General features: G+C 35.2%; 2 protein-coding genes across 29 annotated transcripts in view; one reads left to right on the forward strand and one right to left on the reverse strand.

Annotated features, from left to right (window-relative positions):
* The window catches only part of Esyt2 (extended synaptotagmin-like protein 2), an 80667-nt gene extending 56518 nt beyond the window's left edge, over positions 1-24149 (forward strand). For 6 of the 19 annotated variants that reach the window (XM_043029057.2, XM_043029059.2, XM_043029055.2 and 3 more), the window contains exons 9-18: positions 4003-4051; positions 6315-6404; positions 6523-6618; positions 12574-12717; positions 12907-13062; positions 13282-13567; positions 17284-17434; positions 17644-17742; positions 18629-18872; positions 20610-24149. In XM_043029057.2, coding sequence (XP_042884991.2) covers positions 4003-4051; positions 6315-6404; positions 6523-6618; positions 12574-12717; positions 12907-13062; positions 13282-13567; positions 17284-17434; positions 17644-17742; positions 18629-18872; positions 20610-20696 — 1402 coding nt within the window. In that variant the 3' untranslated portion in view covers positions 20697-24149. Of the gene's footprint in view, positions 1-1601; positions 1694-4002; positions 4052-6314; positions 6405-6522; positions 6619-12573; positions 12718-12906; positions 13063-13281; positions 13568-17283; positions 17435-17643; positions 17743-18628; positions 18873-20609 lie in introns of all 19 variants that reach the window. The other 13 variants (XM_086556772.1, XM_086556773.1, XM_043029061.2 and 10 more) reach the window with 4 other exon arrangements.
* Positions 24150-26751: 2602 nt separating this feature from the next.
* Positions 26752-27500, reverse strand: part of LOC122261421 (extended synaptotagmin-2) — a 15183-nt gene continuing 14434 nt past the window's right edge. For all 10 annotated transcript variants that reach the window (XM_043029069.2, XM_043029068.2, XM_043029074.2 and 7 more), the window contains one exon: positions 26752-27429. In XM_043029069.2, the coding sequence (XP_042885003.2) occupies positions 27373-27429 (57 nt within the window). In that variant the 3' untranslated portion in view covers positions 26752-27372. The remainder of the gene's footprint in view (positions 27430-27500) is intronic.

Consider the following 27500-nt stretch of genomic DNA (forward strand, 5'->3'; position numbering starts at 1 on the left):
GGAAATTTTAGTTTATGTATTTTCCATGTATACAGCATTTCTAGCTATTGTAATTCTATATTACTATTTAACTTCCCATCTTTAGCAGTTTTAAGAGCATAAACATTTTTTCAGCAACCATAATTTTTATATGTATTTTCCATTACACAGCATTTCTGGCTGTTGTAATCCTACATTACTATTTATTTTCCCATCTCTAGCAGTTTTAAGGGCATAAGCATCATAAAATAAGCTGAACACTATACATTAATTTATAGGGCTTTCTCCTACAAGCCCATACAGATTAACTCCAGAATTTGGTACTAGTGGTTATTTTTTATTTCTTGATGCTCTAATGATTCAGAGAAATTGAAATTTAGAAAATTACAAACATATTTTCTGACAACATTTATAACCACTCTGTGACTGAACAGGCAAAATGGCAAGTAGCCAGGTCTTGATGAAAAATGGATAATTGTCAGTGCATAGTCATGATTTACATTTTAATCTAGCACATTTTTCCAATATTTTTAATCGAAAGTGTGTTTTTAATATTCTGTGTATGGATAGATGGATGGATGGATGAGTTTTATAATATGATAAATAAACATGGATAAAGAATGGTTACATTTTTCTACATTAAATATTAAGGTCCCATAATTTTCAAAAGCTATGCATGATGATGGTTCATTTGTAAAGTGTAATTATACTATTGGAAATTGATATCAATATCTTGATACTAACAACTAAATTGCTTCCTTCAGGAAGATCTGAAATTCAAGAGCTATCATTTATATTCATGGGATCTTTATATGATTAAGCTGAGTATGGTCTCACCATGCAGAATTTTCACTAGGACACGTGGAATGGGACACCAAAATAAGAAGTGCAAGCGTATTTCACTGACTTTTGTCAACAGCATTATTATCATGAAATGCACATGAACATCTTGTCAACCCTTGAGCTTGCTTCCACATGTTATTTTATGATGTGTCAGTTAATTCTGTATTGTATTTTACTGCTTTTCCTTCTCTTGCATTATTCAATGTTATTTGATAACATATCATTGCACAGTCTTGTGATACTGTGTTAGTAGAGATTGTAGTATTGTAAAATGTTGAATGTTGAATGTTGAATGTCCTTACCACTACCTAGAAGACTGCATGATGATCTTTTGCATGTGGTCTTCAGCCAATTACTAACCTTCCATGTCAACAGTAGAACAAAATATATCGCTTTTATGTATATTAGAAATTTATACCGGCTTCTGTTTTCTCTCATGATTTTAACCCATGGAGTGCATAATTTACCCTTTATCATCACAACCCATGCAGTTATCACAAAATATGTATTCTATTTTACTCTCATCTTGAAGACATTTATTAAGGACATTATCTAGTGAAAAATGAAATATGATAGAAGTTTGCAAAGCCTAAGCTTTAGCTTGATATTCAAAGCCCACTCTGAGTTGTTCCAAGCACTCCATGGTTAACAGCATGATTTTCAATAGCTTTTGAGATACCGTGCAGCCAAGTAGCAGATTCTCACTTATCTGGAATGCACTTGAATATGGTTCTTTCTTAGACATCTGCTCTAAAGCTGTTTCCAAACCCCTTTTGCAGTACTTTTGTAGTTCTGACACCAGGTTTGGGAACCAGGTTCATTTCGAGGTCTTTGATTATGATCACATGAGCAAAGATGATTTTCTTCTCAGGTAAATATTATCTTGTTTGTTAAATATAGTGTGGTTAACTTTTCTGTCAAAATTGATTATAGAAGATTGATAATATGGGTGGAAATTTGTTGATTATGACAATAATTATTTCTTTCAAATTGTATTTAGTAGGTAAGTAATTGCTCTCATTAGAGACTTTTGCCATAATGAGTGTAATTTGAATTTTATTATGCTCTAGTATTTGTATACATATCCACCATTATCTACATCTAAAAGTGTTCTTTCTAATTTATAGTCTGTTCAGACTATAGTTACATAATTTTATTGGAGAGAAGATATAGTAAATAACTATGTATTTGCTCAGAAGTGTACATTATACTTACGAAATACAATACCCTTTAAGATTCATAGGTTTTGCAAAGAACCATATTTCAGGATGAAACAAGAAAGCATTTCATTCCAAAAATCCAGTTATGTTTTTTCATGGTGTACTTACTTATCTGTGTTCTAAGTGATATGAAATTACATTTATTATACATTTAGAAAGAAAAATTAGATAACATGTCTATTGTAAAACTAATTTTAGCATGCAATCATTTACTGTATACTAACAGATATGACTCATAGTGCAAATATTATGTATTACTAATGCTTTGAGTATGCATATATTCACGCTTTGCAATGACGACAGCATGAACTGAATATTGATCTGTATGATTAAGGAATGAATACAGAAAAATAATTATACATTGCTTTCAAAATGTGCCTTTCAACTTTTGTTCTTGTTCCCTCCAACTTTGGACACAAAACTACCACACTCACTAGCTAAATGTTTACCAGCTTCTTTTTAGTAGTCTTTCTAGAAATCTTCATGATGACTATATTAAATGCCCTCCCATAAAAGCATCAGCAGACCTATATTTTCACTCATATTTTACTTTCATATATATTTATTTTTTAAAAGATGGACTTGACAGTGTGTGTGTACATTAACACATACTAAATCATGATGACATTATTATTTTGAGGACTTGATTTACAAGCATTGGATGCGGTGTTATTTACTACATGCTCTATAAGCCCTTTGTCCTTGTGTGCATTACCTAGTTATTTGAGTATCAGTAATATGATAATGGGACTTGGCATTATGCTGATTTTATTACTGATAGGACATTCTTCGGTATGAATTTGATCATTTATTTAGGGGGCCATTTGCTAACATTTAATTATTTAGATTACAGAAAAAGTTTTTTAAGAGCGCCAGTTGACATTGATACTACCTCTGAAACTTTGAAAAGCATATCTGTAAATTAGTGTCCTTATGGCATCAGTAATGGTGGTAAAGTATTCAGTATGTTGTCAAGACATTGAGGTTATGTAAAATTCTTTTGAGATGATTGTATTTTCTTTCTTCTTGTGTTTTTAACTAAACTAATTAGTATTTTGTCAGGTGTAATTGATAATATCTCAGATTCTGTTGTTTGTATGAAACCATGATCCAATTGAATAGATTTTTTTTATTCTAGGTACTAGTAATTAATAAGCTATTGAGTAATTCTTACTCAACTGACTGAATTTTGTAGATCAGAAAAAAAACAAGAGAGGCTTGGAATTGATATAAAACTTATAGATCATGAAAATAATTGATTTGGATATCAGTGGATGTATAATGCTTATAAACTAATATTATGAATGTTACCATTATCCTAGAAAGAAGCCAAAGGATATTAATTTACTTGGATCTGTAAATGTTTACTGTAGCATTCAGTTGGGGGTAAAAGGAGGAAAATAGAAATTGTTGAAATATTTTACAGGCTTTTTCTGTATTCTAATTGCAGATTTGTCTGCATATAGGATTTATGCATTGATTTTGTTTCCATATATATACATATATACATATATTTATATATATATATATATATATATATGTACATATATATATAAATATATATATATATATATATATATATATATATATATATATATATATATATATATATATATATATATATATATAATTTAGCTACAGTTGTATATGGATAGAGTAAACTAAAGGTGAAGAGATGATCATAAAATGTTAGAATGTCCTATCTCTCTATATTTTTAGAATTTTATTTTTGGTATATTAAGGCTCTTACATTTATTGCTTATTTTATGATGTCAACTCAGTTTTTATGTGATTCTATATTTATAGATGGTATATTTATCTCACATATTTGAGAAAAAATAATTGCCTTATATTATTGAATGTAGACAGACCTTGACCATATGATGAAATAGTATCCACCAATCGGTTTTGAGATATAGTCCAAGTTTGATAAAAATGTTAATTACTTATGTATCTTCAGAGCCAATTTGGATGTTCAGGAAATTTGGAAAAATGGAGAAGTAGATATGGTGAGTAATGAACTACTTTCTTGTGTACTGAAATGTTTCTTGTGTGTTTACTTTAAAAAAAGAATGAAAAATACATTTGACTCGTACAGTAATGATATAATCACCTAATGATACTCTGATACTGACATCTGCACATTTAATTAGAGTAAATAGTTTTTCAGCCTTTGTATCATAGCTGGAAATATATAATGGGCCAACACTAATAGTTTCATTAGCAGACTTGTCCTCCTCCCTGCATCTAGAAATCAACCCAGATTTTCTTGTTTTACCAGGGAAGAATGTTATCTTTATTATTTCAAAAGCTCAATTTTAAATACCAGGAAATGCATGTGTTGTGCAGATATGCTGAAGAGTTATTGAATAATGGAACATCAAATTTAAAAAACTCTCCCTTGTATACCCAAGACAATGGGGAAGACTTACAAAAACATATAAATACAGCCTATATAATATAATCAAATTCATATTCATCATAATTTATGTAGCAGCAAATCTTGTATTTATCATATATTTATATGTATATATAAAGTCCATAGTTAAAAACAAAATTATGCAGCAGATAGCACAATCATGCTGGTAGGTAATTGTATGACAGTAGGGGGCAGTAGGTGTAGTGGTCTCTGATGGCTTAGAGGGGGTCAAGAGGGAGGATTGGATAGAAGAAGCCACCCAGACACACAGGAGAAGGCTTAGTGAGTGTAGGTATAGGGAGGAGGATAGCTCTTTGTTGCCTTAACCCATTGCAGATGGGTGTTAAGACACACATGATGCAGGAGCTTTGGCCTGATGATGGGCATCATGATGTATATGACATTCGGGGATTTTGGATCACTGTTATTTTATTGTGCTATGAGTAAGGAGTGAGTGAGGATTACTATTACAGTCATAATTACTATAATTACTGTAATATTAACCAAACCTAACATCCAAAACCTAGATGGCACCACTTTCTTCTAGCATCAGCAGGAGAGAGAGCCTTGAATGGCACTCATCCACAGTCTCTAGCAAGCACTATCTTTATAGTGATGGCACATAGTAAGATGCCTATCTTTTGCTCTAAAGTACCACAGATGAAGGGTGTGCAGGCAGAATGAGAAGAGGAATGTGACTCAAACTTATGTCCATTGTCTACAATGTGCCCCTGTGCCAGTAGGAAGGCCTTTTGCTGTGGCACCCACAGTCATAAGCACATGTTTCCTTCCTCTTCATGTTGTAGTCATCGTAGGTGGTTCATAGCAGTACATGAATACGAAAAAATAAAGTTGCTTTTTGTACTCCCATAAAACAGTAATACTCCTATCACACTGAGTATAAAGAAAATAATGAGCTGATATGGATCCAATACTACAATTTTAGTCAACTGCAACATTGATAGAGCTTGTCATATGACAAACATAAGTCTTTAAACACAATAAAACACAAAAATTAAAACTCAAAAATGGCTCTAGTTTTTCAATGAATGACTGAAAGAAAGTGGGGAGAGTCAAAGTATGTTGCATGAAGCTGCCTTGCTCTGAAATAAAACCCATCCTGGAGACTGGGCAAGCAAATCTATCACCCATCTGCAGTGGGTTAAGGCTGGAAGCAGATGCCAAACACTACCAAATATACTAATTATCCCATTCCCACACAAAAGGAGATAAGGAAAATTCCCTGCCAGTCTTTAAAAGCTGATCATCTATCAAGACTATTTAGCTGGAAGGGACACTTACTTATTGCCCCAGTTGAGCCGGCTCATACTTTAAGTGGTAATTTAAGGCAGTCTTTCCATAAGTGGTCAATGAGAAATGACCTCCCAAATATTTATATATTTGGAACTAATCCGACTAACATTTCAGGAAATGCCAAAGGTGGTGGTGAAGGATATATGATTGTCCTGTCACTTTTTTTTGTAGAATTTAAGTTACAGCAAAATAATCCATTTGTAGTTCAGCATAATTTTCCTATTCTTGGTAATTTTCAGTTTTGAATGCTAGAGGATAATTTTTTTAAGCTGAGCAACACTTATTTTTATAGCAGATAGTTATGAGGACATGCTCTTGAACTGCTTTAAAGTTTCATGTAATTGAGTGGAAGTTATATTGATACCTAGAAGATAATTTGTAGGAGCCTAAGCCTTAATAAAAGCAAACCATGTGAAATTTCCTAACATTTTATTTGTTTTCTCCTAGCTGGAGATTGTATTTTAGAAAGAAACAAATTGACACTTTTCTGTATTCACGTGATTGATGAGAATCATATTAAAATGCCTAATATATTTTAGTGGGTGCCGCTCTCTGAGGCCAAGTCTGGTCGCATTCACATCCGGGCCACTTGGTTAGACCTGAGTGACTCTGCTGATTCTCTGCAATTGGTGAGTCATTAATTTTCTTCATTGATAAGCAGTGATAAAGTCTGAAATTTCGCAAAATATGAAAGTACCAAAAAGTTGTGTTATCTGTTCTGTCTCTAGAAGATACACTTTTCCACAGCAACTTGAGGAAATCCGTGCGCTTCAAGTCTCAACCAAGAACCCACTTCACAGTGCTGTGCTTATGGTCTGGGTGGACTCTGCCAAGAAGCTTAATGTAAGTTAGCATTGTTTGAACTTCAATGTTTCTTTTTCTTATCTTTATAAGCCCAAATGATAATACAGTTTGCCCTTTACATTTGTGTCTAACATTACAAAGCCAATCATCCATGAATTTTATATTAAAGAATGATGTTTGAATAATGAATTGGTACAATGCCTAGCAGCAAATAGGTATATTTGATAAACTATTTAGGTAGAGCATCAAATGTTGACAGCCTCCTCCTGCTAGTGTTATCCACATTATGCTTACATAAACTTTTAATATTTGTTAAGAGGTATACAAATGCAGTCTTCATGGACATTAAGGGCCAACTGTATAACTTTATTGCTTTATTGCTATTGCTATTTCTTTGTTTTCATTTATTCAAGAGAAGCAAAAAAATCTGGCACACAAGGGTATCTTATTGAGACAAAAATTCTGAATGCTTAGCAAGTTTGGATTAAAATGTTTTGTATTCAATAGAGATTATAATACAGAATCTTGCTAAAGGTGTTATTTAAAAAAATAAACTTCTAAAATAATTAACCCGGTTTTGGCTCTGCCTCGTGCACAATCACCTGGTGTGCCAGCCACACAAAATGCCAAAATGTGATATCATGTCCCAGTGGCAAGTGCCGTCACCACATGATGTGATATCACGTCACCTAGCATTAACAGGTTAAAGCTGTGTTGAAAAATTTAATTTTTCTGGAGGGCTGGTATTATATTATTTGAAACTTGTTGCATATATCCTATATAAACTCAGAATAATTACTAACACTTTTTAAAATATTATTTTTGTAGTTCAGATACAAAGACCATGAGTAAGATAATCTTCATGCTTAATTGGACATTAAATCATTTTTACTGACCATAACCAGATGATTTTAAAATTAATTATGATGATGATGATCATCTTTTGTATCTGAGACTCTCCCCTCCTCAGTATACTGTCACTAGTATCTGAAGCATTGCCTCAGATACTAGTGATGTATAAATATTTTTTATATCCATTTATGGATTTCTTGATGATTAGGTTTATTTCAGTTACTTCATAGTGAGAAAGTAATTAGGCTACTGAAAAGACAGGGTTAGAAATAGGGAAAAAAGAGCTCAAGATGATTCAAGAAATGGAATAAACAGGATCATATAAGGAGATTTTGTTCTAACAAGACATATCCATCTTGCTTTGTCAACTGGTGAACAAGTCCTCTGTTCCCTTATCCCAAAGACAAGGATTACAAAGATAGCATTTTATTTTTGCAATATGCTTAGCTTATTGTTGGCTCTACAGATAGTTCCCATTTCCATCTTCCCATTTTATTGCTCTGCATGAGCATTATTATCTAGAATTGCTTTCTGCTCTAGAAATGTTGTGATGTACAATAATCCATCATTAAAGGCAATTCCTTGTAGGTTTCTCATGAGGTTTATATTTTCAAGGTATTCAAGATGCTAGAAAAAGGGGAGATGCAGAAATCAGAATACAGGAAAATATGAGAATTTTTAAAACAATTTTTTATTTTATTTTTTTTTTTTACTTTTACTTTTTCTTCTCTTCAGTGTTATTAGTAATGGAACTGTTCCAACAACAAAACTAAAAATTATTTTCAGAGAATCCGAGTATTAGACATGATGGAAAGTTAGTTTGTATTGCATCACACTACATATGTATTGCCATCGTGTTAATGCACATTGTTTTGTTATAGGAAAATTCCTATAGAAGCTGATATAGATACACAGTTCAGTTATACAATTTTGATATTTTTCCATGTCAGTAATATATTGCTTTGCAAAGCATCATTATTTATCAGATATTGTTTAAAGGTCAGTGGATACTTTGATAAGTTACAAATAGGTTTTCTTTATATGATGCACTTTAATTTTTCAAGCAAGACAACACATTTTGGCCCAGAGATGCACAAGCATGTTGTTATATTTCCTCTAGTTTACCAATTTTGATTCAGTAACGTTTTGCATAATCAGTAGTCCCTTGTTGTACATGGGAAGAGCTATGTTCTTAAATTGAAAATGGAAATTTCAGTGTTTTATTATTATGATATGTCATCTATTGCTCATATCGTAGTATTTTATCAATATAATCTTCCAAATAATGTGGGTTTTATGAAGGCAAGCAATATAATATGAAAATGATTTTCTTGTCACTCGGTGTCTAGTCTGAAGGTTAAAGTGATCAGGTATGATAGGCTAATCAGAAATGGGCTATCATACCTGATTGCTATAACGTTTGCACCAGAGCTCTTGAACAGAAAAAGAGTATTTTCTATCAGTTGAATGCCTCATCTTCAATAAGTAAGAAAAAACTTAGTAATAAAGAATTTCATATTTGTGATCTTGATTGACAGATTTCTTTCATATTCTTGTATGAAATTAAGATAAATATACCCATGGAGACGCCTGGTCCAGGAAGGATGCAGGACAATGGAAAATAAGTTCCATGAAAAAGAATTGAAGTTCCTGGGAGAATGGAAATTATAACAAAAATCGCTTAACCCTCTATGTGTGCAATTTATTTATTTATTTTTTTTCTATTTTATTATTTACACTCTCAGGAATCTTTTGAATGTTTAACCTGCATCCTTACCCCTCCAGGTGTCTTCAAAGGTATATCTACCCCAAGATTGTAAACTAGGTAGTTCAGTAATGTGCATATTACAGGCCATACTGCATGACATGATCATATTTTGTTCACTTAAAGAATAAGTTTAGAATTTTGCTGTTGAATTCAATCACTAATTGTCCAAAGCATGAAATATAGTATGTAAAATATTTAGCAGCTCTTGATGTATAAATGTATTATCCTGTTTTCTTTTTCTTATATTTATTTCAACTGTAATTTACTTCTTTTTTCATTCATGTATCAAGTATTAATCACAGCTTGTATGTTCTCTTCTTCTTCATCTTCAACAGCCGTCACATAAGGTAAAGAAGTGTAACGTTATTGCATGCCTGTGAATGTCGCACCTAGCTGCAATTCCTTTTGCTTCTATGTCTTGTCTCATTCATATTTCAGAGATCAAATGGTGTTTTGATTATTCATCCCTGTGTAGTATGTTTATCAGTATTGCTTTACAACCTTTATTGCATGTGAAGGTTTATGCAGCAATAAATTGTGGTTGTGGGAAATGATTTATATTGGTGAGTATGGTGTTAGTTGATTTTAGTTGATTAATCACCGAGTGTGTCTGTCTTTGTTTTGCAGGTGCTAATTGTACATTCTACTGAGGCCCCACAGCAGAGTGAACTAACCTGTTATGTGATAATCTTAATTTGTATATAAATTGTGTTTGGAATGTTAATGTGAAGTCATTCACTTGTTTAATATTTTTTGTGTACATCAATTTTTTTATTTTTATTCTACTGACATGTAAGTAATTTCTAACCCATTCATGCCGGGGCATATATTTGCGTAATACTGCTCCTGCTGGCTAGATAACATGCATACCCAGTGACTACAGGGAGACCTCTCCCTGCGCAGTTTTTGTATTTATTTACATTATTTTTACAACAGAATAAAAATGTGTCTATACAAATTGAAGTTATTATGTACATACGTAACGATTTAAAATGTACACTTTAACCCACTTACGATGGGGGCATTCCAGCCTTGAATGTCCCAATGCCGGGGCGTTCGAATTATTAGGCCTAAATCAATTAAATGGCTGGCACAATACTGTGCCGCCCGGCCACTGGGCTTTTGAATGCGCAGTACAGTACTGTACCACCCGTCCAGAGAGGGTTAAGGAAGAGATCATGCTGTGATAGGACTGCACCCAGTGGGAGCAAAATATTTGCATTACGTGATGTTATGTAACCCGGCACCAATGGGTTAGAGGCTCAAAATTTTATATGGATTATTTATTATGGCTAATAAAATTTAATGTTGTTAAAAAATTTATGCATAGCCAACAGATAGTGTGAATGACAGTCAATATAATTTTGATATCTACAGAATCCATAACATAGCAGGTATTTTCAACAATTTGCTTAGTGGATAGCATAGCCGTAGCCAAGGTGACCCGAATGTGATTTGTCTCTACTATGGTAGTAAATCTGCTCTCAAAGCTGTGACATGATCTCTTGGGAATTTGACATTTCAGAGTTACTTTAAATGTTTTATGGTCTTGTCATTTTCAGCTTTACTATATATGACTAATTTGACAGTGATTCTTCATTTCCCCTTTCTCTTCAGATTGTCTTCTCTTGCATATCCAATCTGTCTTCATATATGTTAAGAAAACCTTTCTCTAGGCAGAGTCTTTTAGAAAAACATATATAACTGTTATACTGATGAAAGCATCATATATCTGAAAACCTCAATTCTTTCATCAGCCTTTAAGAATTTAGGCCATTGCATCCTTTGTCAAGTAAAGGGTTAGGCCTTTAGCTATATCTGATGTCAGAAGTTTATAGTCTTTACACAAAACTATCAGGGATTTACTAATATGGTTATGAATGCATTTTCAGAGAAGTGAAATATTGTCTTCACTGTTTTTCATTTTGAAGTAATTTCTTTCCTTGATGATCTGCAGAAATAGGTTCTTTTTCTAGGGAATAGGATTTTTTCCTTGCACCTAACACATCCTCAGATTAGTTATGAAGTATTGTACTCAGGCCTTGACTTTACTTTGACAAGCTGGCCAGAAAAGAACTATCAAAACTTTTGTACTATGCTGTGAAGAATGAAGTCTCAGTTAATAGGCAGAATTCGACATTGCATGATTAGATTGAAGTATATTTCTTTTATTCTTTTGAAAGTGTTTTCAGTAATGATTGCTATAGAAACTTCTCTTGGAACTTTATTTTTTGTTTGCATGTCCCATGGACGTTGGAATGTTACTGTGACTGGATGTCAGTATCTCTGTAAATGTTGTTTGGAATGAGATGTACAGTATTTCTAATTAATTGAAACATGAAAACATGGAAACGGTGTTTTCTATGCTGTAAAATCATTGAAGAAATTTGTAATATGTCTCTTGTCATCATGTAGTATTACTTCTTTTACTTCCAAAGTTGCAGTATCATTATTGTTTTTGTATGAAGAATTTTGTCCTTGTTAAACTATGTTTATTGAATAGATAAGATGTCTTCTTATTTGAACATGTATTTTAATTTTTCACTTCAAAGCAGAATCAAGTAATGCAATGCATGCAATATATCCTGAGAATACATATATGTAAGAACAAATTTTTAATCAACAATTTTTCTCCTATTCTTTTGGAATTGTGGATGCCAGGAAAGGGCGAGCCCTAAATTATCTGGGCGGAAAAGCAAGGTTTGAGTACAGCTTTATGCCAAATCCCTCTTCATGTTCCCTTCTCTCTTGCTTTAGACATATGTGTTTAGTTTAAGGAATTATCTTCTTATTTGTACTTCTTTGACTTTTACAACCCAAGACACCTGATAGACTATAGTGGTTAGAATGTCTGCCTCTGAATCAGTCATTTATGTTTGTATAAGGTGATGAGACATTTCCTTCACTATTTCCCTTTGTATTTGATGCTTGTAAATTTTATTTGTTGGAAAATTGACTATGGTACTTATGAGCTTATAGTACTAGATGTGATTGCTCTACTGTTGGTAAAAAACAGAATCACATTTGTTTTGGGATCATGGTTTATTGCTTGAAGGGTCTCACAAAAAGATTGCTAAATAAGGTTGATTTACTCTAGATTTTTAGATTTTATTAACCAGGAAAACTGGGTTATTTTTGTTGAAATTGTTGTAGAAACTTCATATGTGGCCTTTCTGTTTATGAAATATTTGTTGTTTTTGTTTTTTGTGACTGTTAATTTCTTCATCACAGTTATCCAATGTGACTAGCTGTAGAAGTGCCATTGAAATATGAATGCTCTCAGAACGTTCATAGACAGAATAACATTACCTTCTATATAGTACTGACTGCACTCAAGATATGAAAAGGTTTTATCAGAATTACCATATTTGCAGCAAATCCCAGATCCATTTGTGAGGCTCTATGTTGGCAACGAGAAGGGAGAGACAGCTGTACGTCAGCGAACGAATGACCCAGTCTTTGAGGAGGGATTCACTTTCCTGGTCCGTAACCCACGCACACAGGAGCTGAAGCTTGAGGTATGTCCCAAGACATCATGTATTTGGCAGAGAAATTATTTTAAGCAATTGGAAGAGTAACAAGTTATTATTAATACCATATTTTTCTGTTTGTGGAGATTGGAGGGAATAATTTTTTTTCTGTTATAATCTTTTATTTTGTTTTCTTAGTTTTTGATGCATGTAATTACTTATTCTCTCATATTTCAGGTAATTGATCAGAAGACCAACCAGATCCAAGGTAAAGTGGAGCTAGATCTCAATGTCTTCTTGAAGGAGCGTAAACTGGAGGTCATTGGAGAAGACTACAGCTTGAGTGGGGCCTCTGGAGGTTTGTCAACATTGAAACTGAACATAACCTTGAGGGTGAGCATATATATGAAACTGTTCCTGATTCCATGAATATTGCTGACAGTAGATATAATTCTTAATCTATATAAAGTTCTTTTACCTTGCTGAATGTGATATGATGTATTTAAAGTATATGTTCAGATGGTTTAGAACAAAAAGTCATAATAAACTAGATGATGTTGTTGCCTATTGTTGGTCTAAGATTTTAGGATATTTCTCTCTTACTTTTCACAGATCTTGAAGACTGCCCTTAAAACTGATGACGGAGATGGCGGTCCCCAGGAAAAGGGTGAGGCAGAAATCTCATCCTCCACTCCTGCTGCCATATCAGAGCCTCCCCCTTCCTCTTCTTCCTCCTCCATCCCACCTTCCACACCTGCACCTTCTATCCCCCCCAAAGAGTCAGCTGGCATCCCTGATCCTATTCCTGCTGATGGTCCTGAACAAAAGTCTGCCCCTGTAAGGGAACCTGGGTCCGTGGCAGACCAGAGCGAAGGCCCAAGTGTGGCCGCAGATGCTGGTAAGACACTCTCATGATGTCCAGGGCTCAGAGTTAGTAGATGGCATGACCATGGACTGCTTGCCCCTTAAAGTAGCACAGCTCATGAGTCTTTGGGCTTTTATTTCCATTTCTCTTTTTGTGATTAAGCTTCTATCAGCTAAGTGCATGTTTTGGTATGCCTTATCAGTGCAGTAGAACTTGGATTTTTGTGGTTAGGATGATTATGAACTGAGGAGATATTTGTTGTATATACTCTGAATTTATTTTTAACCTTCAGAACTAGATTGTCCTGTGTGTGTTCTTTTATTTATTACCCAATTATATTAAGGGAATGTAACAAGTGAAATGGTGTCCATTTAACCTAAGAAAAATCTTATTCTAGAATCTGTAAGTAAAGTGTTGTATTATATTTAAGTTAGAGGCATGAAATATAAGTGTTTTTTTTATAAACATGACAGCATTGAATACCTTGCTTTTCTTAAGATATTTTCTGTATAGAGCCTTGAAATTGTATATTAGTACAACAATATATAAACATACTGTGAAGGTTACCCCAACACTTGCCCAATCCCATTTCTTTTTTTAAATTTTCCTTTAATTCATACTTCATTTGTATTCTGTATTCTGTTCAGTGCCTTTTTTTCAAAGATGATCAGTGAAGAATCCTGTAGTTGTGAGCCTAACAAAACCATCAAATGCACATCTGTGTGTAAGATTCAGGATTAGTTTTATGCTTACAATGTTATGTGTAACTACAATTCTGTTGTAGGCCACAGGTCTTTTTTCATAATTTGAATGTACAGCACTTTTTATTTGTCAAATTTACAGCACCTGACAAATTTTATTTCTTTTTATTTACTTATGGATTATTTATATTTTTTTTTTACTAAGGATTAATTGTATTGTTTATAGGAGTGATATGTCAAAGTAAATTACAATTATAATATTTACCCATTACCGACGGGGCTGCTTTGGCTCCAAATGATCTAAACGCTGGGGTTTTTAAAATGCATAAGCCTAATGCCTTGTGCTAGTCATCCACTCTGGCCGTAGCCAAGTGCTACACACCTGATCATGTGCTGGCCAGATGGAAAGCCATGCCAAAATATCTCGTCCCCGGTGGCTGGTCCTGTTGCCACTGGACGTGATATCTTGTCACCCGGTGTTAACAGGTTAAGAGCCTATCCACCTATTTAGCTATAATTCCATGTATATAACTATCTGTCTCTCTCTCTGATCGTCTGGCATTAAGGTTCTAGTAATCAGGTATAATTGCCTGATCACTTTACCTTCACACCAGACAAAGACAGAAAAAGACCGTTAGCCTTCCGTCAAATAACCCCATGAATTTATGTATATTGTATATATAATCATTTGATAAACTAGGCTAAGCAGATCTAGGAATCTTTCAAGAATATTAGGTTATTTTGATCTTTGTATAATTTTGCTTTAGATTTCTACACATTACATTTGCCTATGCTTTAGATTTAATGCTGAGTGACAATTCTTCTAACTGAAGCTATCATTACGACATGTGTCCCTTGTAGTTTGATAGTTTTTAAGATAGTGTTCAATATTTATTTAATTCTTGTTTGGCAGTTTTTTTTCCTTACATATTTCTAATATCTCTGTCTTTGGTATTTTATCTAATCTGCAACTTTGATTGACAAAGCATTTTACATAATCAACAAACAATCCGTGTTCTACTATGATAAGAGCAAATGATGAAAGGTTAAAAAGAATGCCTCTATTAGCATTGATATTTTTCATTTTAAGTTGCTACTTAACCCATTCACGCTGAGGTGATTCCGGCTTTGAATGGTCGTAATGCTGGGGTTTTTGAACGCATAAGCCTAATGCCTTGAGATTCTCGGGTGCACAAGCCGCGAGCCTGGGCTGCCCGCTCGCTCACCCCAAGCGCCGGCCTTGCCCTGATATCTCGTCAGTGGTGTCTGACACAAAAACCATGAAATGTGTCAGCATGTCATCTGGTGTGAATGGGTTAAAGCATATGTTCTCATATTTGCATGAATGTTTAGGAAGAAATTGAAAGAGCAACAATTTAATAACTTTTATGTATATATATATTTTTTGAGAAGGAGCCCTGGATAGTGAGAGTTGATAATCTGTAACAGCAACCTCCAAACCCATCAAGGGGTCATAGAGGCTGGGCTTGATTCCCTGCATGGCGTGCACCCTCCTTCCCCCTCTTCCCCTTGTGCTTCAGTAACATCTACTGGAGTAAGCTTGGCCTTCCTCATCCTCTGTGTGGTTTTCACCTTCTTGGTTTGTGTCCATATTTTTCTGAGACTTTTTATATTTTTTATGTATATATTTTTTGGTCTTCCAAGTAGTATTTGTATGATAATTCTTTTATTAATGCTAAATACAAATCTGCTTGCAACAAGGTTTTGTGTATAACTTTGTGTCATATTTGATGCTTAGCTTTTTTGGCAGGTACTAAATGACAATACTACATACTCTTATTTCCAGAAATATGAAATTTGAAAAATGGGACTTTTTATATGAAATGTGCTTACATAAGAAAGATAGATGAAATGAAAATAGGACAAATGATAAAATTCCACATGTACTGTCCACATTTTTAGCATACATATTACAGAGAGGTTATGAAATGTTAATTCTTTTTTAATCATGCTGTAATGTATGTTATGTGATTTTGTAATAAGTATATAAAAAAATGTGTAGGTAAAGCAATTAAGTTTTTCATGATTTTAAATTTAATTTTCTTGTTAACTAGAGATGTATGTAAATATCCTCAAGAAACAACTTGCTCAGTGTTAATTTTAAAAGAATTCATCACCAAAATCATTGCTTAGAATTTTTGTGGGATCTCTAAGCTAGTCTGATTACTGGGTCTTCTCTTTTTTCTATTGACAAGGGGTGAACTGAGTTAACTGTAACAAATGTTAACTATAACAATGTGGATTTGAGGAAGTTATGGTGATGCATTCTTTATTAGCATTAGAGTATTAACCTTTCTGAGACGGGCCACATCTTAAGTTGTTCAGCCTTGGTTGGACATCTTAAGATGTGTGTTTTCTTATATTTTCTTGACTTGTGGCTTGATATGTGAAGTAAATGTAATAGATTAGTGAAGTAATACTAATTAGCATTTGGTAGCTCTTGGAAAAAATAGCTTGGTTTCAACAAAAGGAAAAATACAGTATGAAAGTGATCTGACCCTGTTAAACATGTCATGGAAGGGTTGATTATATTTTGTATGAGTCAAGATTGAAGTGTTAAAAAAGGCTGCAAGATGCATGAAAGCTTACAATCAAATAGAACCTATACCTTCACTATATTTCAGTATCACTTTCTGAGTTTTAGTATATAGATTGTTGATATTTCCCTTTTTTGCTTTTAAGAATGTATGGGTTCTTTATTGAGGAGTTTAAAGTTTTTTGCCGTAGTTGGTGCACACTCAGTAATTGGATCTCATGAATTTTACATCAGCTTGTTGTGGTTGAGTGTCAACACTATTGGGGGAATTTTGGGCCAGGCAAAGATCAGAGTTTAAGATTACATTTCTCAAGTTGCACTTGACCGTACTGGAGCAAGATCCAGCTTCATCTTCTAAATTCAATAACTGAATGCGCATCCGACTATTTTCCTTATGATTTTGAGAGATGCTTTTTCCTTCCGTTGTAATTAACTCTTGTTAAAGGAAGAATACAGCCTTCTCCTGTTGCTTATCAGGACTTGTGTTACAGATGTGTCTGTTCCATCACCAGGAGAAGGTACTGAGCCTCTTGCAGAGGTTGCTTCTGTTGAAGAGGTGATGTCCTCAGCAGCTACACCTCTGATGCAGATGTTCCCCTCAGCAACATCCAGCGAGGCATCGTCCATCAGGCAGAGGACAACGTAGGTTTGACTCTCTCTTTTGTGGAATAGTGGGAAATTTCTGGCCAAGATAAGAATAGTTATAGAGTGTTTATGTTTTGATATTTAAAGTAATAAGACTGAAACTTTGTTAATAACAATCATGTATAATTTCTGTACATTTTTTGCACTTTATTGAGCACTCTGAAATAAAAAGGGAGACATTTTAACATGTCAGTTTAATCCCTTAGGCCTGCAAACAATGCTGGGATGCATGGGCTTGGTCGTATTCAGCTGACAGTCAAGTATGGCCCAAGGAACAACCTCATCATTGTTGTACATCAAATTGAGTAAGTATTTGGGGAACTTGAAATTAAAAGGAGTCATCCTTTTGCTTTGAAATGTTCTTGTTAACCCAATCCCGATGGGCCCGGCGATAAGTGGAAACCCCCTACGCTGGGCCTATGCAGTATTGTATCGGGAACGTCACACTGGTGTGTCGCCCCGTCATTGGGCATTTTAGCTGTATCACACGCGTGTGATGCATCTTCACCATAGGGTTAAGTGTTAACTGTAAAAAGTGTGTTTTCATGAATGCAATCAATGAAAGATACTAAATTCATTACTCTGTCTCTCTCAGTCTCTCTCAGTCTCTCTCAGTCTCTCTCAGTCTCTCTCTGTCTCTCTCTGTCTCTCTCTGTCTCTTTCTCTCTCTTTCTCTCTCTTTCTCTCTCTCTCTCTCTCTCTCTCTCTCTCTCTCTCTCTCTCTCTCTCCTCTCCTCTCTCTCTCTCTCTCTCTCTCTCTCTCTCTCTCTCTCTCTCTCTCTCTCTCTCTCTTCTCTCTCTCTCTCTCTCTCTCTCTCTCTCTCTCTCTCCTTCTCTCTCTCTTCTCTCTTTTTCTTTTTCTCCCTCCTCTCTCTCTCTCTCCCCTCCTCTCTCTCTCTCTCTCTCTCTCTCCCCTCTCCTCTCTCTCTCTCCCTCTCTCTCTCCTCTCTCGCTCTCTCTCTCTCTCCTCCCCTCTCTCTCTCTCCCCCCTCTCCTCTCTCTCTCTCTCTCTCCTCTCCTCTCTCTCTCTCTCTCTCTCTCTCTCTCTCTCTCTCTCTCTCTCTCTCTCTCTCTCTCTCTCTCTCTCTCTCTCTCTCTCTCTCTCTCTCTCTCTCTCTCTCTCTCTCTCTCTCTCTCTCTCTCTCTCTCTATTTTTTCAAAGATATTTTACATTATTCCTTTACTTCTCAGGAATTTGCCAAAGGAGGAGGATGGAGAGCTGCCTGACCCATATGTGAAGTTGTACCTCCTACCAGACCGCTCCAAGGACAGCAAGCGAAAGACCGATGTCATCAAGGATGACTGCAATCCCAAATATGATGAACGCTTTGAGTATCCTATCCCGCCCAATGAGCTCACACAACGCACCCTTGAAGTGAATGTCATCAACAAGAAGGGACTGCTCTTCCTGCAACGATCACCGAAGATGGGTCAGGTAAGGAAATATTAAGCTAGGTTTTACTTTTCTCATTGAGTGTGTTTTTATTGGATTCACATATATAACTCCAAACAAAATGCAGGATTTTTTTTTTTAAGTAGTAATCAAGTAATCAAGTAATCAGGTCGTTCCTAGGAATTTTATTAATTTTTTTCGGAGTTTTGATTGGAGAGGGGAATAAAATATCTAAAATATAATTTTTTTTTTTACTTAACCCTTTCATGATGGGGTGTATTTTCGCCTACTCCCACTTCCTCCGGGAAGATTTCAAATGCGCAATGCTTTGTTCCACAATGTGAAGGAATGTAAAAATATTGCCATGTTCAGAGGAGATATTGTAATTGAAAAACATGTTACATCAATGTTTTTCTAGTGTTATTTTGTTGAACTTTGCCTATATTATTCACTACTGTGTGATAATTCCAATGGAAAGTGGAAGCATTGTTGTAGAGAGATATACTTTTTTTTCCTAAACAAAAAGAAGAACAATATAAACAATCATTCATTTACATAGGAGTATGTACATGTACCTTGTGACGTGACATGATGTGACATCAAGATTGATCGACAAATTAGAAATAGTATTACTTTAGTAATTTTTTGTTTTATAGTTTTTCTACTTATATCTTTTTATTAACCCATTGGAGCCGGTTGACGTGATGACACGTATTGTGGTTTTTGCGTCAGACGCCTAGGACGAACTATGAAGGGTAGCCGCATGCTTGGGTTGAGTGAGCAGGCAGCCCAGGCTCGCGGCTTGTGTGTCTGAGAATCTTGAGGCATTAGGCTTATGCGTTCGAGAACCCCAGTATTGCGACCGTGCAAAGCCGGAACGGCCCCGGCGTGAATGGGTTAAACCGATCAGAAACAGAAGTTACTATTTCATCAATGTAGTTGATGTCATTTTTTTGCGTTATATTACATTTTATAACATTCATACACTTAAACTAAAGTAATAGAGTCTAAGAAATTATGAAAAATGATTATATTTAGGAATATTCCAGCATTCTATTGTTGACATTCCAGCATGTCACAACTGCCCCGCCTGGAACTAACAAAAAAAAACGTTTCAGGATGTCGCCTAGAAAAGGGAATATTATCCCATAATGTGATAGGACGTCAACCGGTGCGAATGGGTTAAGCTTGTGAATTTTTTATAATTAAAGAAATTTTTAGCTATTTCAGTCATTGAATCAGAACTTTTAGATAAGAAATTCCTAATTACTTGAGTTCTTTGCCCATTCTTGCTGGAGCTTATATTTGCCTAATGCTGCTCCCACCGGCTAGATAACAAGCATGTGCAGCAACTAAGTGTGAGATCTCTCCCAACATGATGCTGCACTATGCTTCTCAGAGTGGGGTGATAATAGGTTTGGTGTTTGTTTAAATTATTTTAGATAGTGAAGAAAACTCCAATGAGTACATACATACATAATGATGTAAAATGTATGTTCAGAGGGAGAGATTATGACATGATAGGACGTCATCTGGCGGGAGCAAAATGTTCCCATGATGTGATGTCGTCTCAGCCGGCGACAATGGGTTAAGAAATTTAATGAACTGTTCATGAGCCTCTCATTTTGGAATCTTTGTTTTTGGTGAAGATTAATAGATTGATTTGGGATCTTTGTTTTTGGTGAAGATTAATAGATTGATTTGGGATCTTTGTTTTTGGTGAAGATTAATAGATTGATTGTTAGTGATATCCTCACTGAGAATTCTCTCTGTCTGCAGGTCAGACTGGACTGCGGCCTCCTTGATTCCAGCAAGATGACCCAGTGGTACGACCTTGCTCCAGCTGCGGACGATGACGAGGAGTGAGGACGGCAAAGTGTGCTAGGCCGAGTCGGAAGTTGGCGAGGGAGCCTTCGCCGAATTACAAAGCTAGCTGATATAGCTAAGAGTAAAAAGAAAAAAAAAGTATGATTGTTTAAGCTAGCTTCAAATGCTTCTGTGGATGTATGATTTTCTCGCAAAACAGATAGTACATACAGGTAGCATATGTTTAGATAGTGTTTTGATTTGATTATTTTGAAACATGGGAATGGTGAAGCAAAAATACTGGCTGTTGATTAGTTAATTGCGAGATGAGGAAAATGAAGATCATTACACACAAAGAAAATTTTACCCATGCAATGCCTGGAATGAGCAAACACACTTGGCCTGCACACTTGGTCGTACAACAATGTTTACTAAGGGTCACATTGATACCAGAATCAATGGATAGCAGTGAAATTGCTATTTGGTAGGACAGCTTATAGGCTACTAATTAATATTCCGTTCTCTCTTCTGTAAAATCCCTTTTCCTGCTGCTGAAGTTACGGCACTTGACACAAATAAGAAAATTGTAATTTTTATCCAGTCTCTTTATAATGAGTTTTGAAAAATATATGAAAGTCGAAATTATGAAAGTCTTGATTTTCTCTTTAAGGATCACCACAAATTTGTTCAGGCCTTTTTCTTCCCATAGTAAATTTCAGTATTGTGTGGCCTTAATTAGTGTGTTCTTCAGTCCAGGGTTATTTTTATATTTGCCTTATAGTTAACAGCACAAATAGGAGCTTTTACAAGTACTTGCATTTTACTTTAGGTTAGTTTTTTATAGAAAATAATTTTCCAAGCTTATTTTTGTTATTGTCATTCATAAATTTCACCATTCACTGTGCCCATCATTTAAAGAAAAGAAAAAAAGATGGGTGCTCTTGCATCTCTCACTCATCTCCCTATTATATATTATGGTTGTGTGTAGGACATGGTAGACAGGAAGAGTGGATTGCTATCCCATAGGCCTGTGCGTGTTCATTCTGTAGTAATCTCATAGTTTTACCATTTAGTTCAGATTTGTGTGCCAATTTGAGAGCCAACTATGGCTGTTATTTAAATATTTGTCCTGCAGCTCTATTTTTTTTTTTTCACAAATTACAATAGTAACTTAATGTTTGCTTGTATTGTTATATTGTACTGACTTGTATTACAGAGCTTTTGATGGTAAAGAAATATAATGAAAAAAAGGATTAAGATTTGAGTTTCTTATGTATTTGTTGCAGCAAAATATAATTCTCAGGAAAAAGAGAAGCAACAGGCTGCTACGTATTATATATAAATATAATACAGCTTACTTTCCTAAAAATAAGAAAAGAAAAGAAAATGCTTTACTGTGAGGAATGAGTAATTTTCATTGTGAAAAGAAACAAGGAGTTTGTAAACTGATCTAATAGTATTACTAATTTTATAGTGGTTTTGATGAAACTTGTAATGTTTAATTTTCATTGCGCATAGATTGTGAGATAACAATGTACTATTTAGAATTATTGTGGAAAGTATGTTTAATCTACACCAACAAACCAAGTTGACAAGAATTATTTGGATAATTTATAAAGCTTGAGGAAAATAGAAATGACAGACAAACAGGTTAGGCAGCATGATACCTATTACCTTTTGTAAATGAATGGCGCTGAATCTTGACTTAATACTTTTCTCGGTCATGTTTGGTTTGATTTTTCATATGAACAGATCTTTTTGTTGAAGTATAACCGTGATGCAAGATATATTTACATATGAAGTTTTGTCTCATTTTTTCTTTTGATCCCATCCAGACATTCAGATACTGTGATTTGTTGCCTGGTGTTTTAGGATTTCACTTCTGGAATAAGAATTTTGATTTTGACACGTTTTGGAAGAATTATCTTTTATTATTCACTTATTCCCAGTGTTTAGAGAACCTTTAAGGAAGTACATGCAAAGTTTTAAATGTGAAAATGCAACAAACATGAACATTCATCATAAAGGGTACTGTTTGTTTCTACTCGTCATTGTAATAAATGGTCTGTTAAATTTAGTAGGACAATAGGGGTTTAATTTTAATTGGTGCTATAGTACTTTAGTGAGAAATTTTGCTGTTGTTGATTTTCAGTGTTAACAATAATTGGTAGTAAGATTTTAACATAGAAAGACAATGAACTACTTATAATATGCTGTTACATGCATTATGAATTTGCCTTGCTATATTAAACGAAAAATAAGATTGCCTTTAGTGTATAGTTTGTGTACAGTATATTAAATAACTACGTGGTAGGTTTATGCAGCTTGTGATGTTTACCCTAATATCTGAAAGTGTAGTTGCTTTTGACCAAAATTTATGCTAAATTTGGCCTTTTGTGGCAACCTTCATCAGATTGGCAGGCACTTGCTTGATACTGGCAAATATTTTTTGTTCTTTTCATTACTAATTAATTTTATCACATAATGTGTTGTATTTGCAAAACACATTTAAAATCATAGTGATACAGATGTTTGAGTCCCATAACTATTGCATAGCGTGCAATCAAAAGTCATAGGTTATATGATGAAAAAATCTTATTATGAGTGAAACAGTTTTGAATGGTATGCCTTATTAAAAGTAGTGCTGTTTTAGATATTTTGTCTAAAAAGAGCTTAATAAAATATATTACCAATCAATGCTTTTAACAAGCAAATCTGGTTATGCTTCAACTTACATGCAGATGTGTAGGTGTTTGTGAGTACAAATGTATTTACAAATGTGACTGAGTTGTGTGTGTGTGTATGCAAATGCAAAAATATATGTTTGTATAAGCTTTACTTGCATTGTTTGTTTACACATGCAGACATGTATTTTTGTGCATCTTTTCTTTATTTTGTATTGTCAAAAATTATAGAAAATTGTACTTAAGAAATTCAGGTTCATATTACATATCTATCAGAAGGTTATATTATTTTTTTCTTAATTATTAAATGTTAAATGGATGAACTATAATGATTTTGTATTATTTTCTGCAATTGTCTGGTGCTAAATACAGTCACCGAAAACAAAGCTTTGTGAAATTAGGTTTCTTGATTTGCGTGCAGTGTATTGGAACATGTCATTTTTGGAAAACCTATTTTATTTACAAAAAGGAAATCTGCCATTTAGAAAACACAAGAATATTCCACTAAACACTTAAAAAAAAGTTAAAACAAAGAATCAGAACTGACTTTCATTACAGTTTTGATATTGTTAAAAAAACATGGATGATATTTTCTTTTTTAGGTTGTTATCAATAAGAAATATGGGATAAGGGAAAAAAATTATTTCTTCCAGTTCTCTTCAGAAACTGAATACGAATTGTCTGATATTGCCTATGTACTGTAAGCTATAAACTGACATAAATGTACCAAAAAATTCTTCAACCTGATATGTCTATTTTAACTACTCCTTTGTGATAATTGTCCTGGTGAAGGTTATTATAGATGGATAATAAAGCTTTTTCAAATTTATATCCAGATACTGTTTTTTCTGACCTGTCACATTCAATTGGATGTTTGTAGGGAAGATGCACTATATTAACCCATTGTGTACGGGTGTCATGACATACATGACGTAGGAGCTTTTGCAGGCTGACAGGTGTCATGATGTACATGATGTTCGGGGATTTTGGATCACTGTTATTTTATTGTGCTATGAATAATGAGTGAGTGATGATGACAATTGCAGTCATAATTACTATAATTGCAGTAATACATAGCAAAATGGGTTTCACCTAACTTACAAAACCTCTAGCAAGCACCATCTTTATAGAGTGATGGCACACAGCAAGTTGCTAACCTTTTGCTCTAAAGTACCTCCAATGGAAGGTGTGCAGGCAGAATGAGAAGAGGAAGGTGACTCAAACCATGCCCATTGTCTACAATGTTCCCCTGTGCTAGTAGGGATGCCTTTTATTGTGGCACTCACGGTCATAAGCTCAGGTTTCCTTCCTCTTCCCTGCCTCTTCATGTAGTATTCATTGTAGATGGTTATACATTTCGTATTCGTTCATAAAAGTACATGAATATGAAAAAATAACGTTGCTTTTTGTTCTCCCATAATACAGTAACACTTCTATCACACTGAGTATAAAGAAAATAAGCTGATTTGGATCCTAAACTACAATTTTAGTCAACTGCAGCATTGATACAGCCTGTCATATGTCAAATATAAGTCTCTAAACACAATAAAACATACAAAAATTTAAACATAAATGGCTCTATTTTTACAATGAGTGACTGGAAGAGTGGGAAAAGTCAAGGCATGTTGCGTGAAGCTGCCTCGCTCTGAAATAAAACCCATGCTGGAGCCAGGGCAAGCAAATCTACACCCCGTCCTCAATAGGTTAATTAAACAATGGTTTAATATTTCATGGCGCGAGAAATTTTCATCTGTTGCTGGATACCACTGTCTTGTGAGCCTTCCTGCTTCCTGCTGCCATAACCAGACCTGACTTGGTCCCATGTTGGTGTTGTATAGAATTTACACAGCTCCTGTGTCTTGTTACACATTGGGGACCTTAAAACTTTTAAATTCTCTTCACCAGTGACCTTAGCTACTGATGCCGCAGCTAATAATCCCCTTTCTTTCTCTAATATTTAACTAGTTAATATATACATATATCTGTTAATATCAAGGGTGTCACCACGGGGCACTCAGTTCGGTTCAGTGAGATGACGAGCCTCGCCCGGGCTTTTATACAGAAATCGGCCGACCTATTTCAACTATCAAAGATGTCTAGTCTATTCATCTTCACTGAATGCTTACCGTGGTAACTGGATCCCTAGAAGGCGCCTCAGCTGCCACGGAGTAAGTAAGAGACATATCCATCTTATCAGTAGTCAAAAGGAAGATGTCGGAGGTTGTGTTATGCTGCACACTGCCAATGGATGTCTAGTTGCACTGTTGATGATATTCAACAATACAAGCTCACCTTGAAGTATTAGATGGGAAATGATGATATATGGGTACCCATCATAACCCAGGGTTGAGCGAGAACTGGTCCTATATGTTCTCCTTATTTCCCCTCAGAAAGAACATTGCATCGGATTCATCAGGCTTGACTGCCTTTTTTGATAAGGGCTAGGTTGCTTAGTCACAGGCGTTCTTAGCTTGCCCTCAACTCTGCTGGTAGACTAGCGCTACCTGTTCTAGCAGGGAACTCAAGTCTATCTGCCTCTGACTTGGGATCGTGGTGTGTTCCTTTCGGCTGAGCGATTAGTGGCCATAGCTCTGTAAAGGAGGTTTGATGGCCAAAAGCCTTGCACAACTCCAACCACTTTTCACCCTGACCATCATAGTACTTCCCTGAGCACCCTAGACAACCTCTCTTAAAAGAGAAAGATTCTCAGGGGACCTGCACATGTAAACTCTATGGTCGATCTCCCTCATCTCATCATTGAAGTACCAGGCGTCCTCAAAACTCCTGGACCACGGACGACTTTTGTACTGCGGCATAGGTCCAGGCCAGCGTCCAAGGGGATGGTGACAATCCCGTAGTGATAACTCATGAGTCTCATCCACTGACCATCTTGACAAGGGCCGCGGCGGCAAGATGAGATCTAAGACTCCGTCACCGAATGTGTAAACTCATGGCTATTAAGAAAAGCGATATCGGGCCACAACTTAAGCACCTCTGTTATATGATAGCCTAGCGGAAGTCAGCACTGAAGTCTCCTCCTATGAGAACACGATCCCGTGCCTCAGTAGCGCAGACCTGCTAATATTCAAGCTGCTATAACCTGGTCTGCTGCACACGCTGTGCAGCTGAAGGTTTGCCGCCATCACACTGCGCTGGACTTTTATGATAGATGGGGCAAGAGATAGTCTTTTTGACCAGGTTAATTAAACCCTAGGGGGGGGGGGTCCTGATGAATTCTTCACTGGCAGTGAGTTTATCACCAGACTCATCCCTGTCGTCCCCATGGAAGTGTGAAACGTTTGAATCTTACTAAGGACTTCTTAAAAAGAGGAGACCCTATGGTTGCCTTAACCCTTACTCTCAATGGCTCTGCTCTTTCTCCCTCAGGTTTGGGTTCAACATATATTCACGGATTTAGAATGATACATCCATCCTGGCTTACCATTTATTATTTTACTTGAACACCATAAATGAGAACCTCTATAGAACAGAATCATTACAAAAATCACTTATTCATTACTTGGGAAATAATAACTAAAACACGAAAGACAAATCAAAGCAAATCGACATGAGATTTCGGAAACCGTGGCCGGAAACCCCAATGTTCAATTAATGGGGTTCGAGACCTTTGATTCAGGACCGAAGTCACCTCCGTAAAGAACATCCTGTTGAGTCTGGCCACTTCGTCTTAAATCACGACGCATTGTCTTCACTTCACGGATGGTTTACTTTAGCTTTCCTTAGAGTCTTCGACCTCAAATATGTATAGTTCAAATTGCCTTGCTGTCTTTTCACATTCTGTGATTTTGCTATTTTTATATCCTGATAATTTTGAGCCTTGTGCTTAATTAAGATCAGGCTTCCCATGCAGTCAAAACAATCGTTCACCATTTCTCAACAGTCTCATCATTTCTCAACAGTTCCGTTCATATATCTATAAAAAAAACTATTCGTGTATTCTCCACTTTTGTAACTGTCATTAATTTTGTTTTATTGCTTATAAGAAGGACGATCCATTTTGTAAATCAACAGCAAAAGCAGAAACTGAAATATTATTCTGATTCAGCAGCAACACAGTCGGCATCCTCTGCAACAGTTTTCTTCAGGATCTGTAAACAGCCAGATGAAATCATTTTTTTTTATTTAAAGTTGTTATTTATTTCAAACGAATATAGTCGAT

Source organism: Penaeus japonicus, unplaced genomic scaffold (genome assembly GCF_977035675.1).
Source record: "Penaeus japonicus unplaced genomic scaffold, GWHDUDI00000001_assembly GWHDUDI00000033, whole genome shotgun sequence".
Taxonomy (NCBI): domain Eukaryota; kingdom Metazoa; phylum Arthropoda; class Malacostraca; order Decapoda; family Penaeidae; genus Penaeus; species Penaeus japonicus.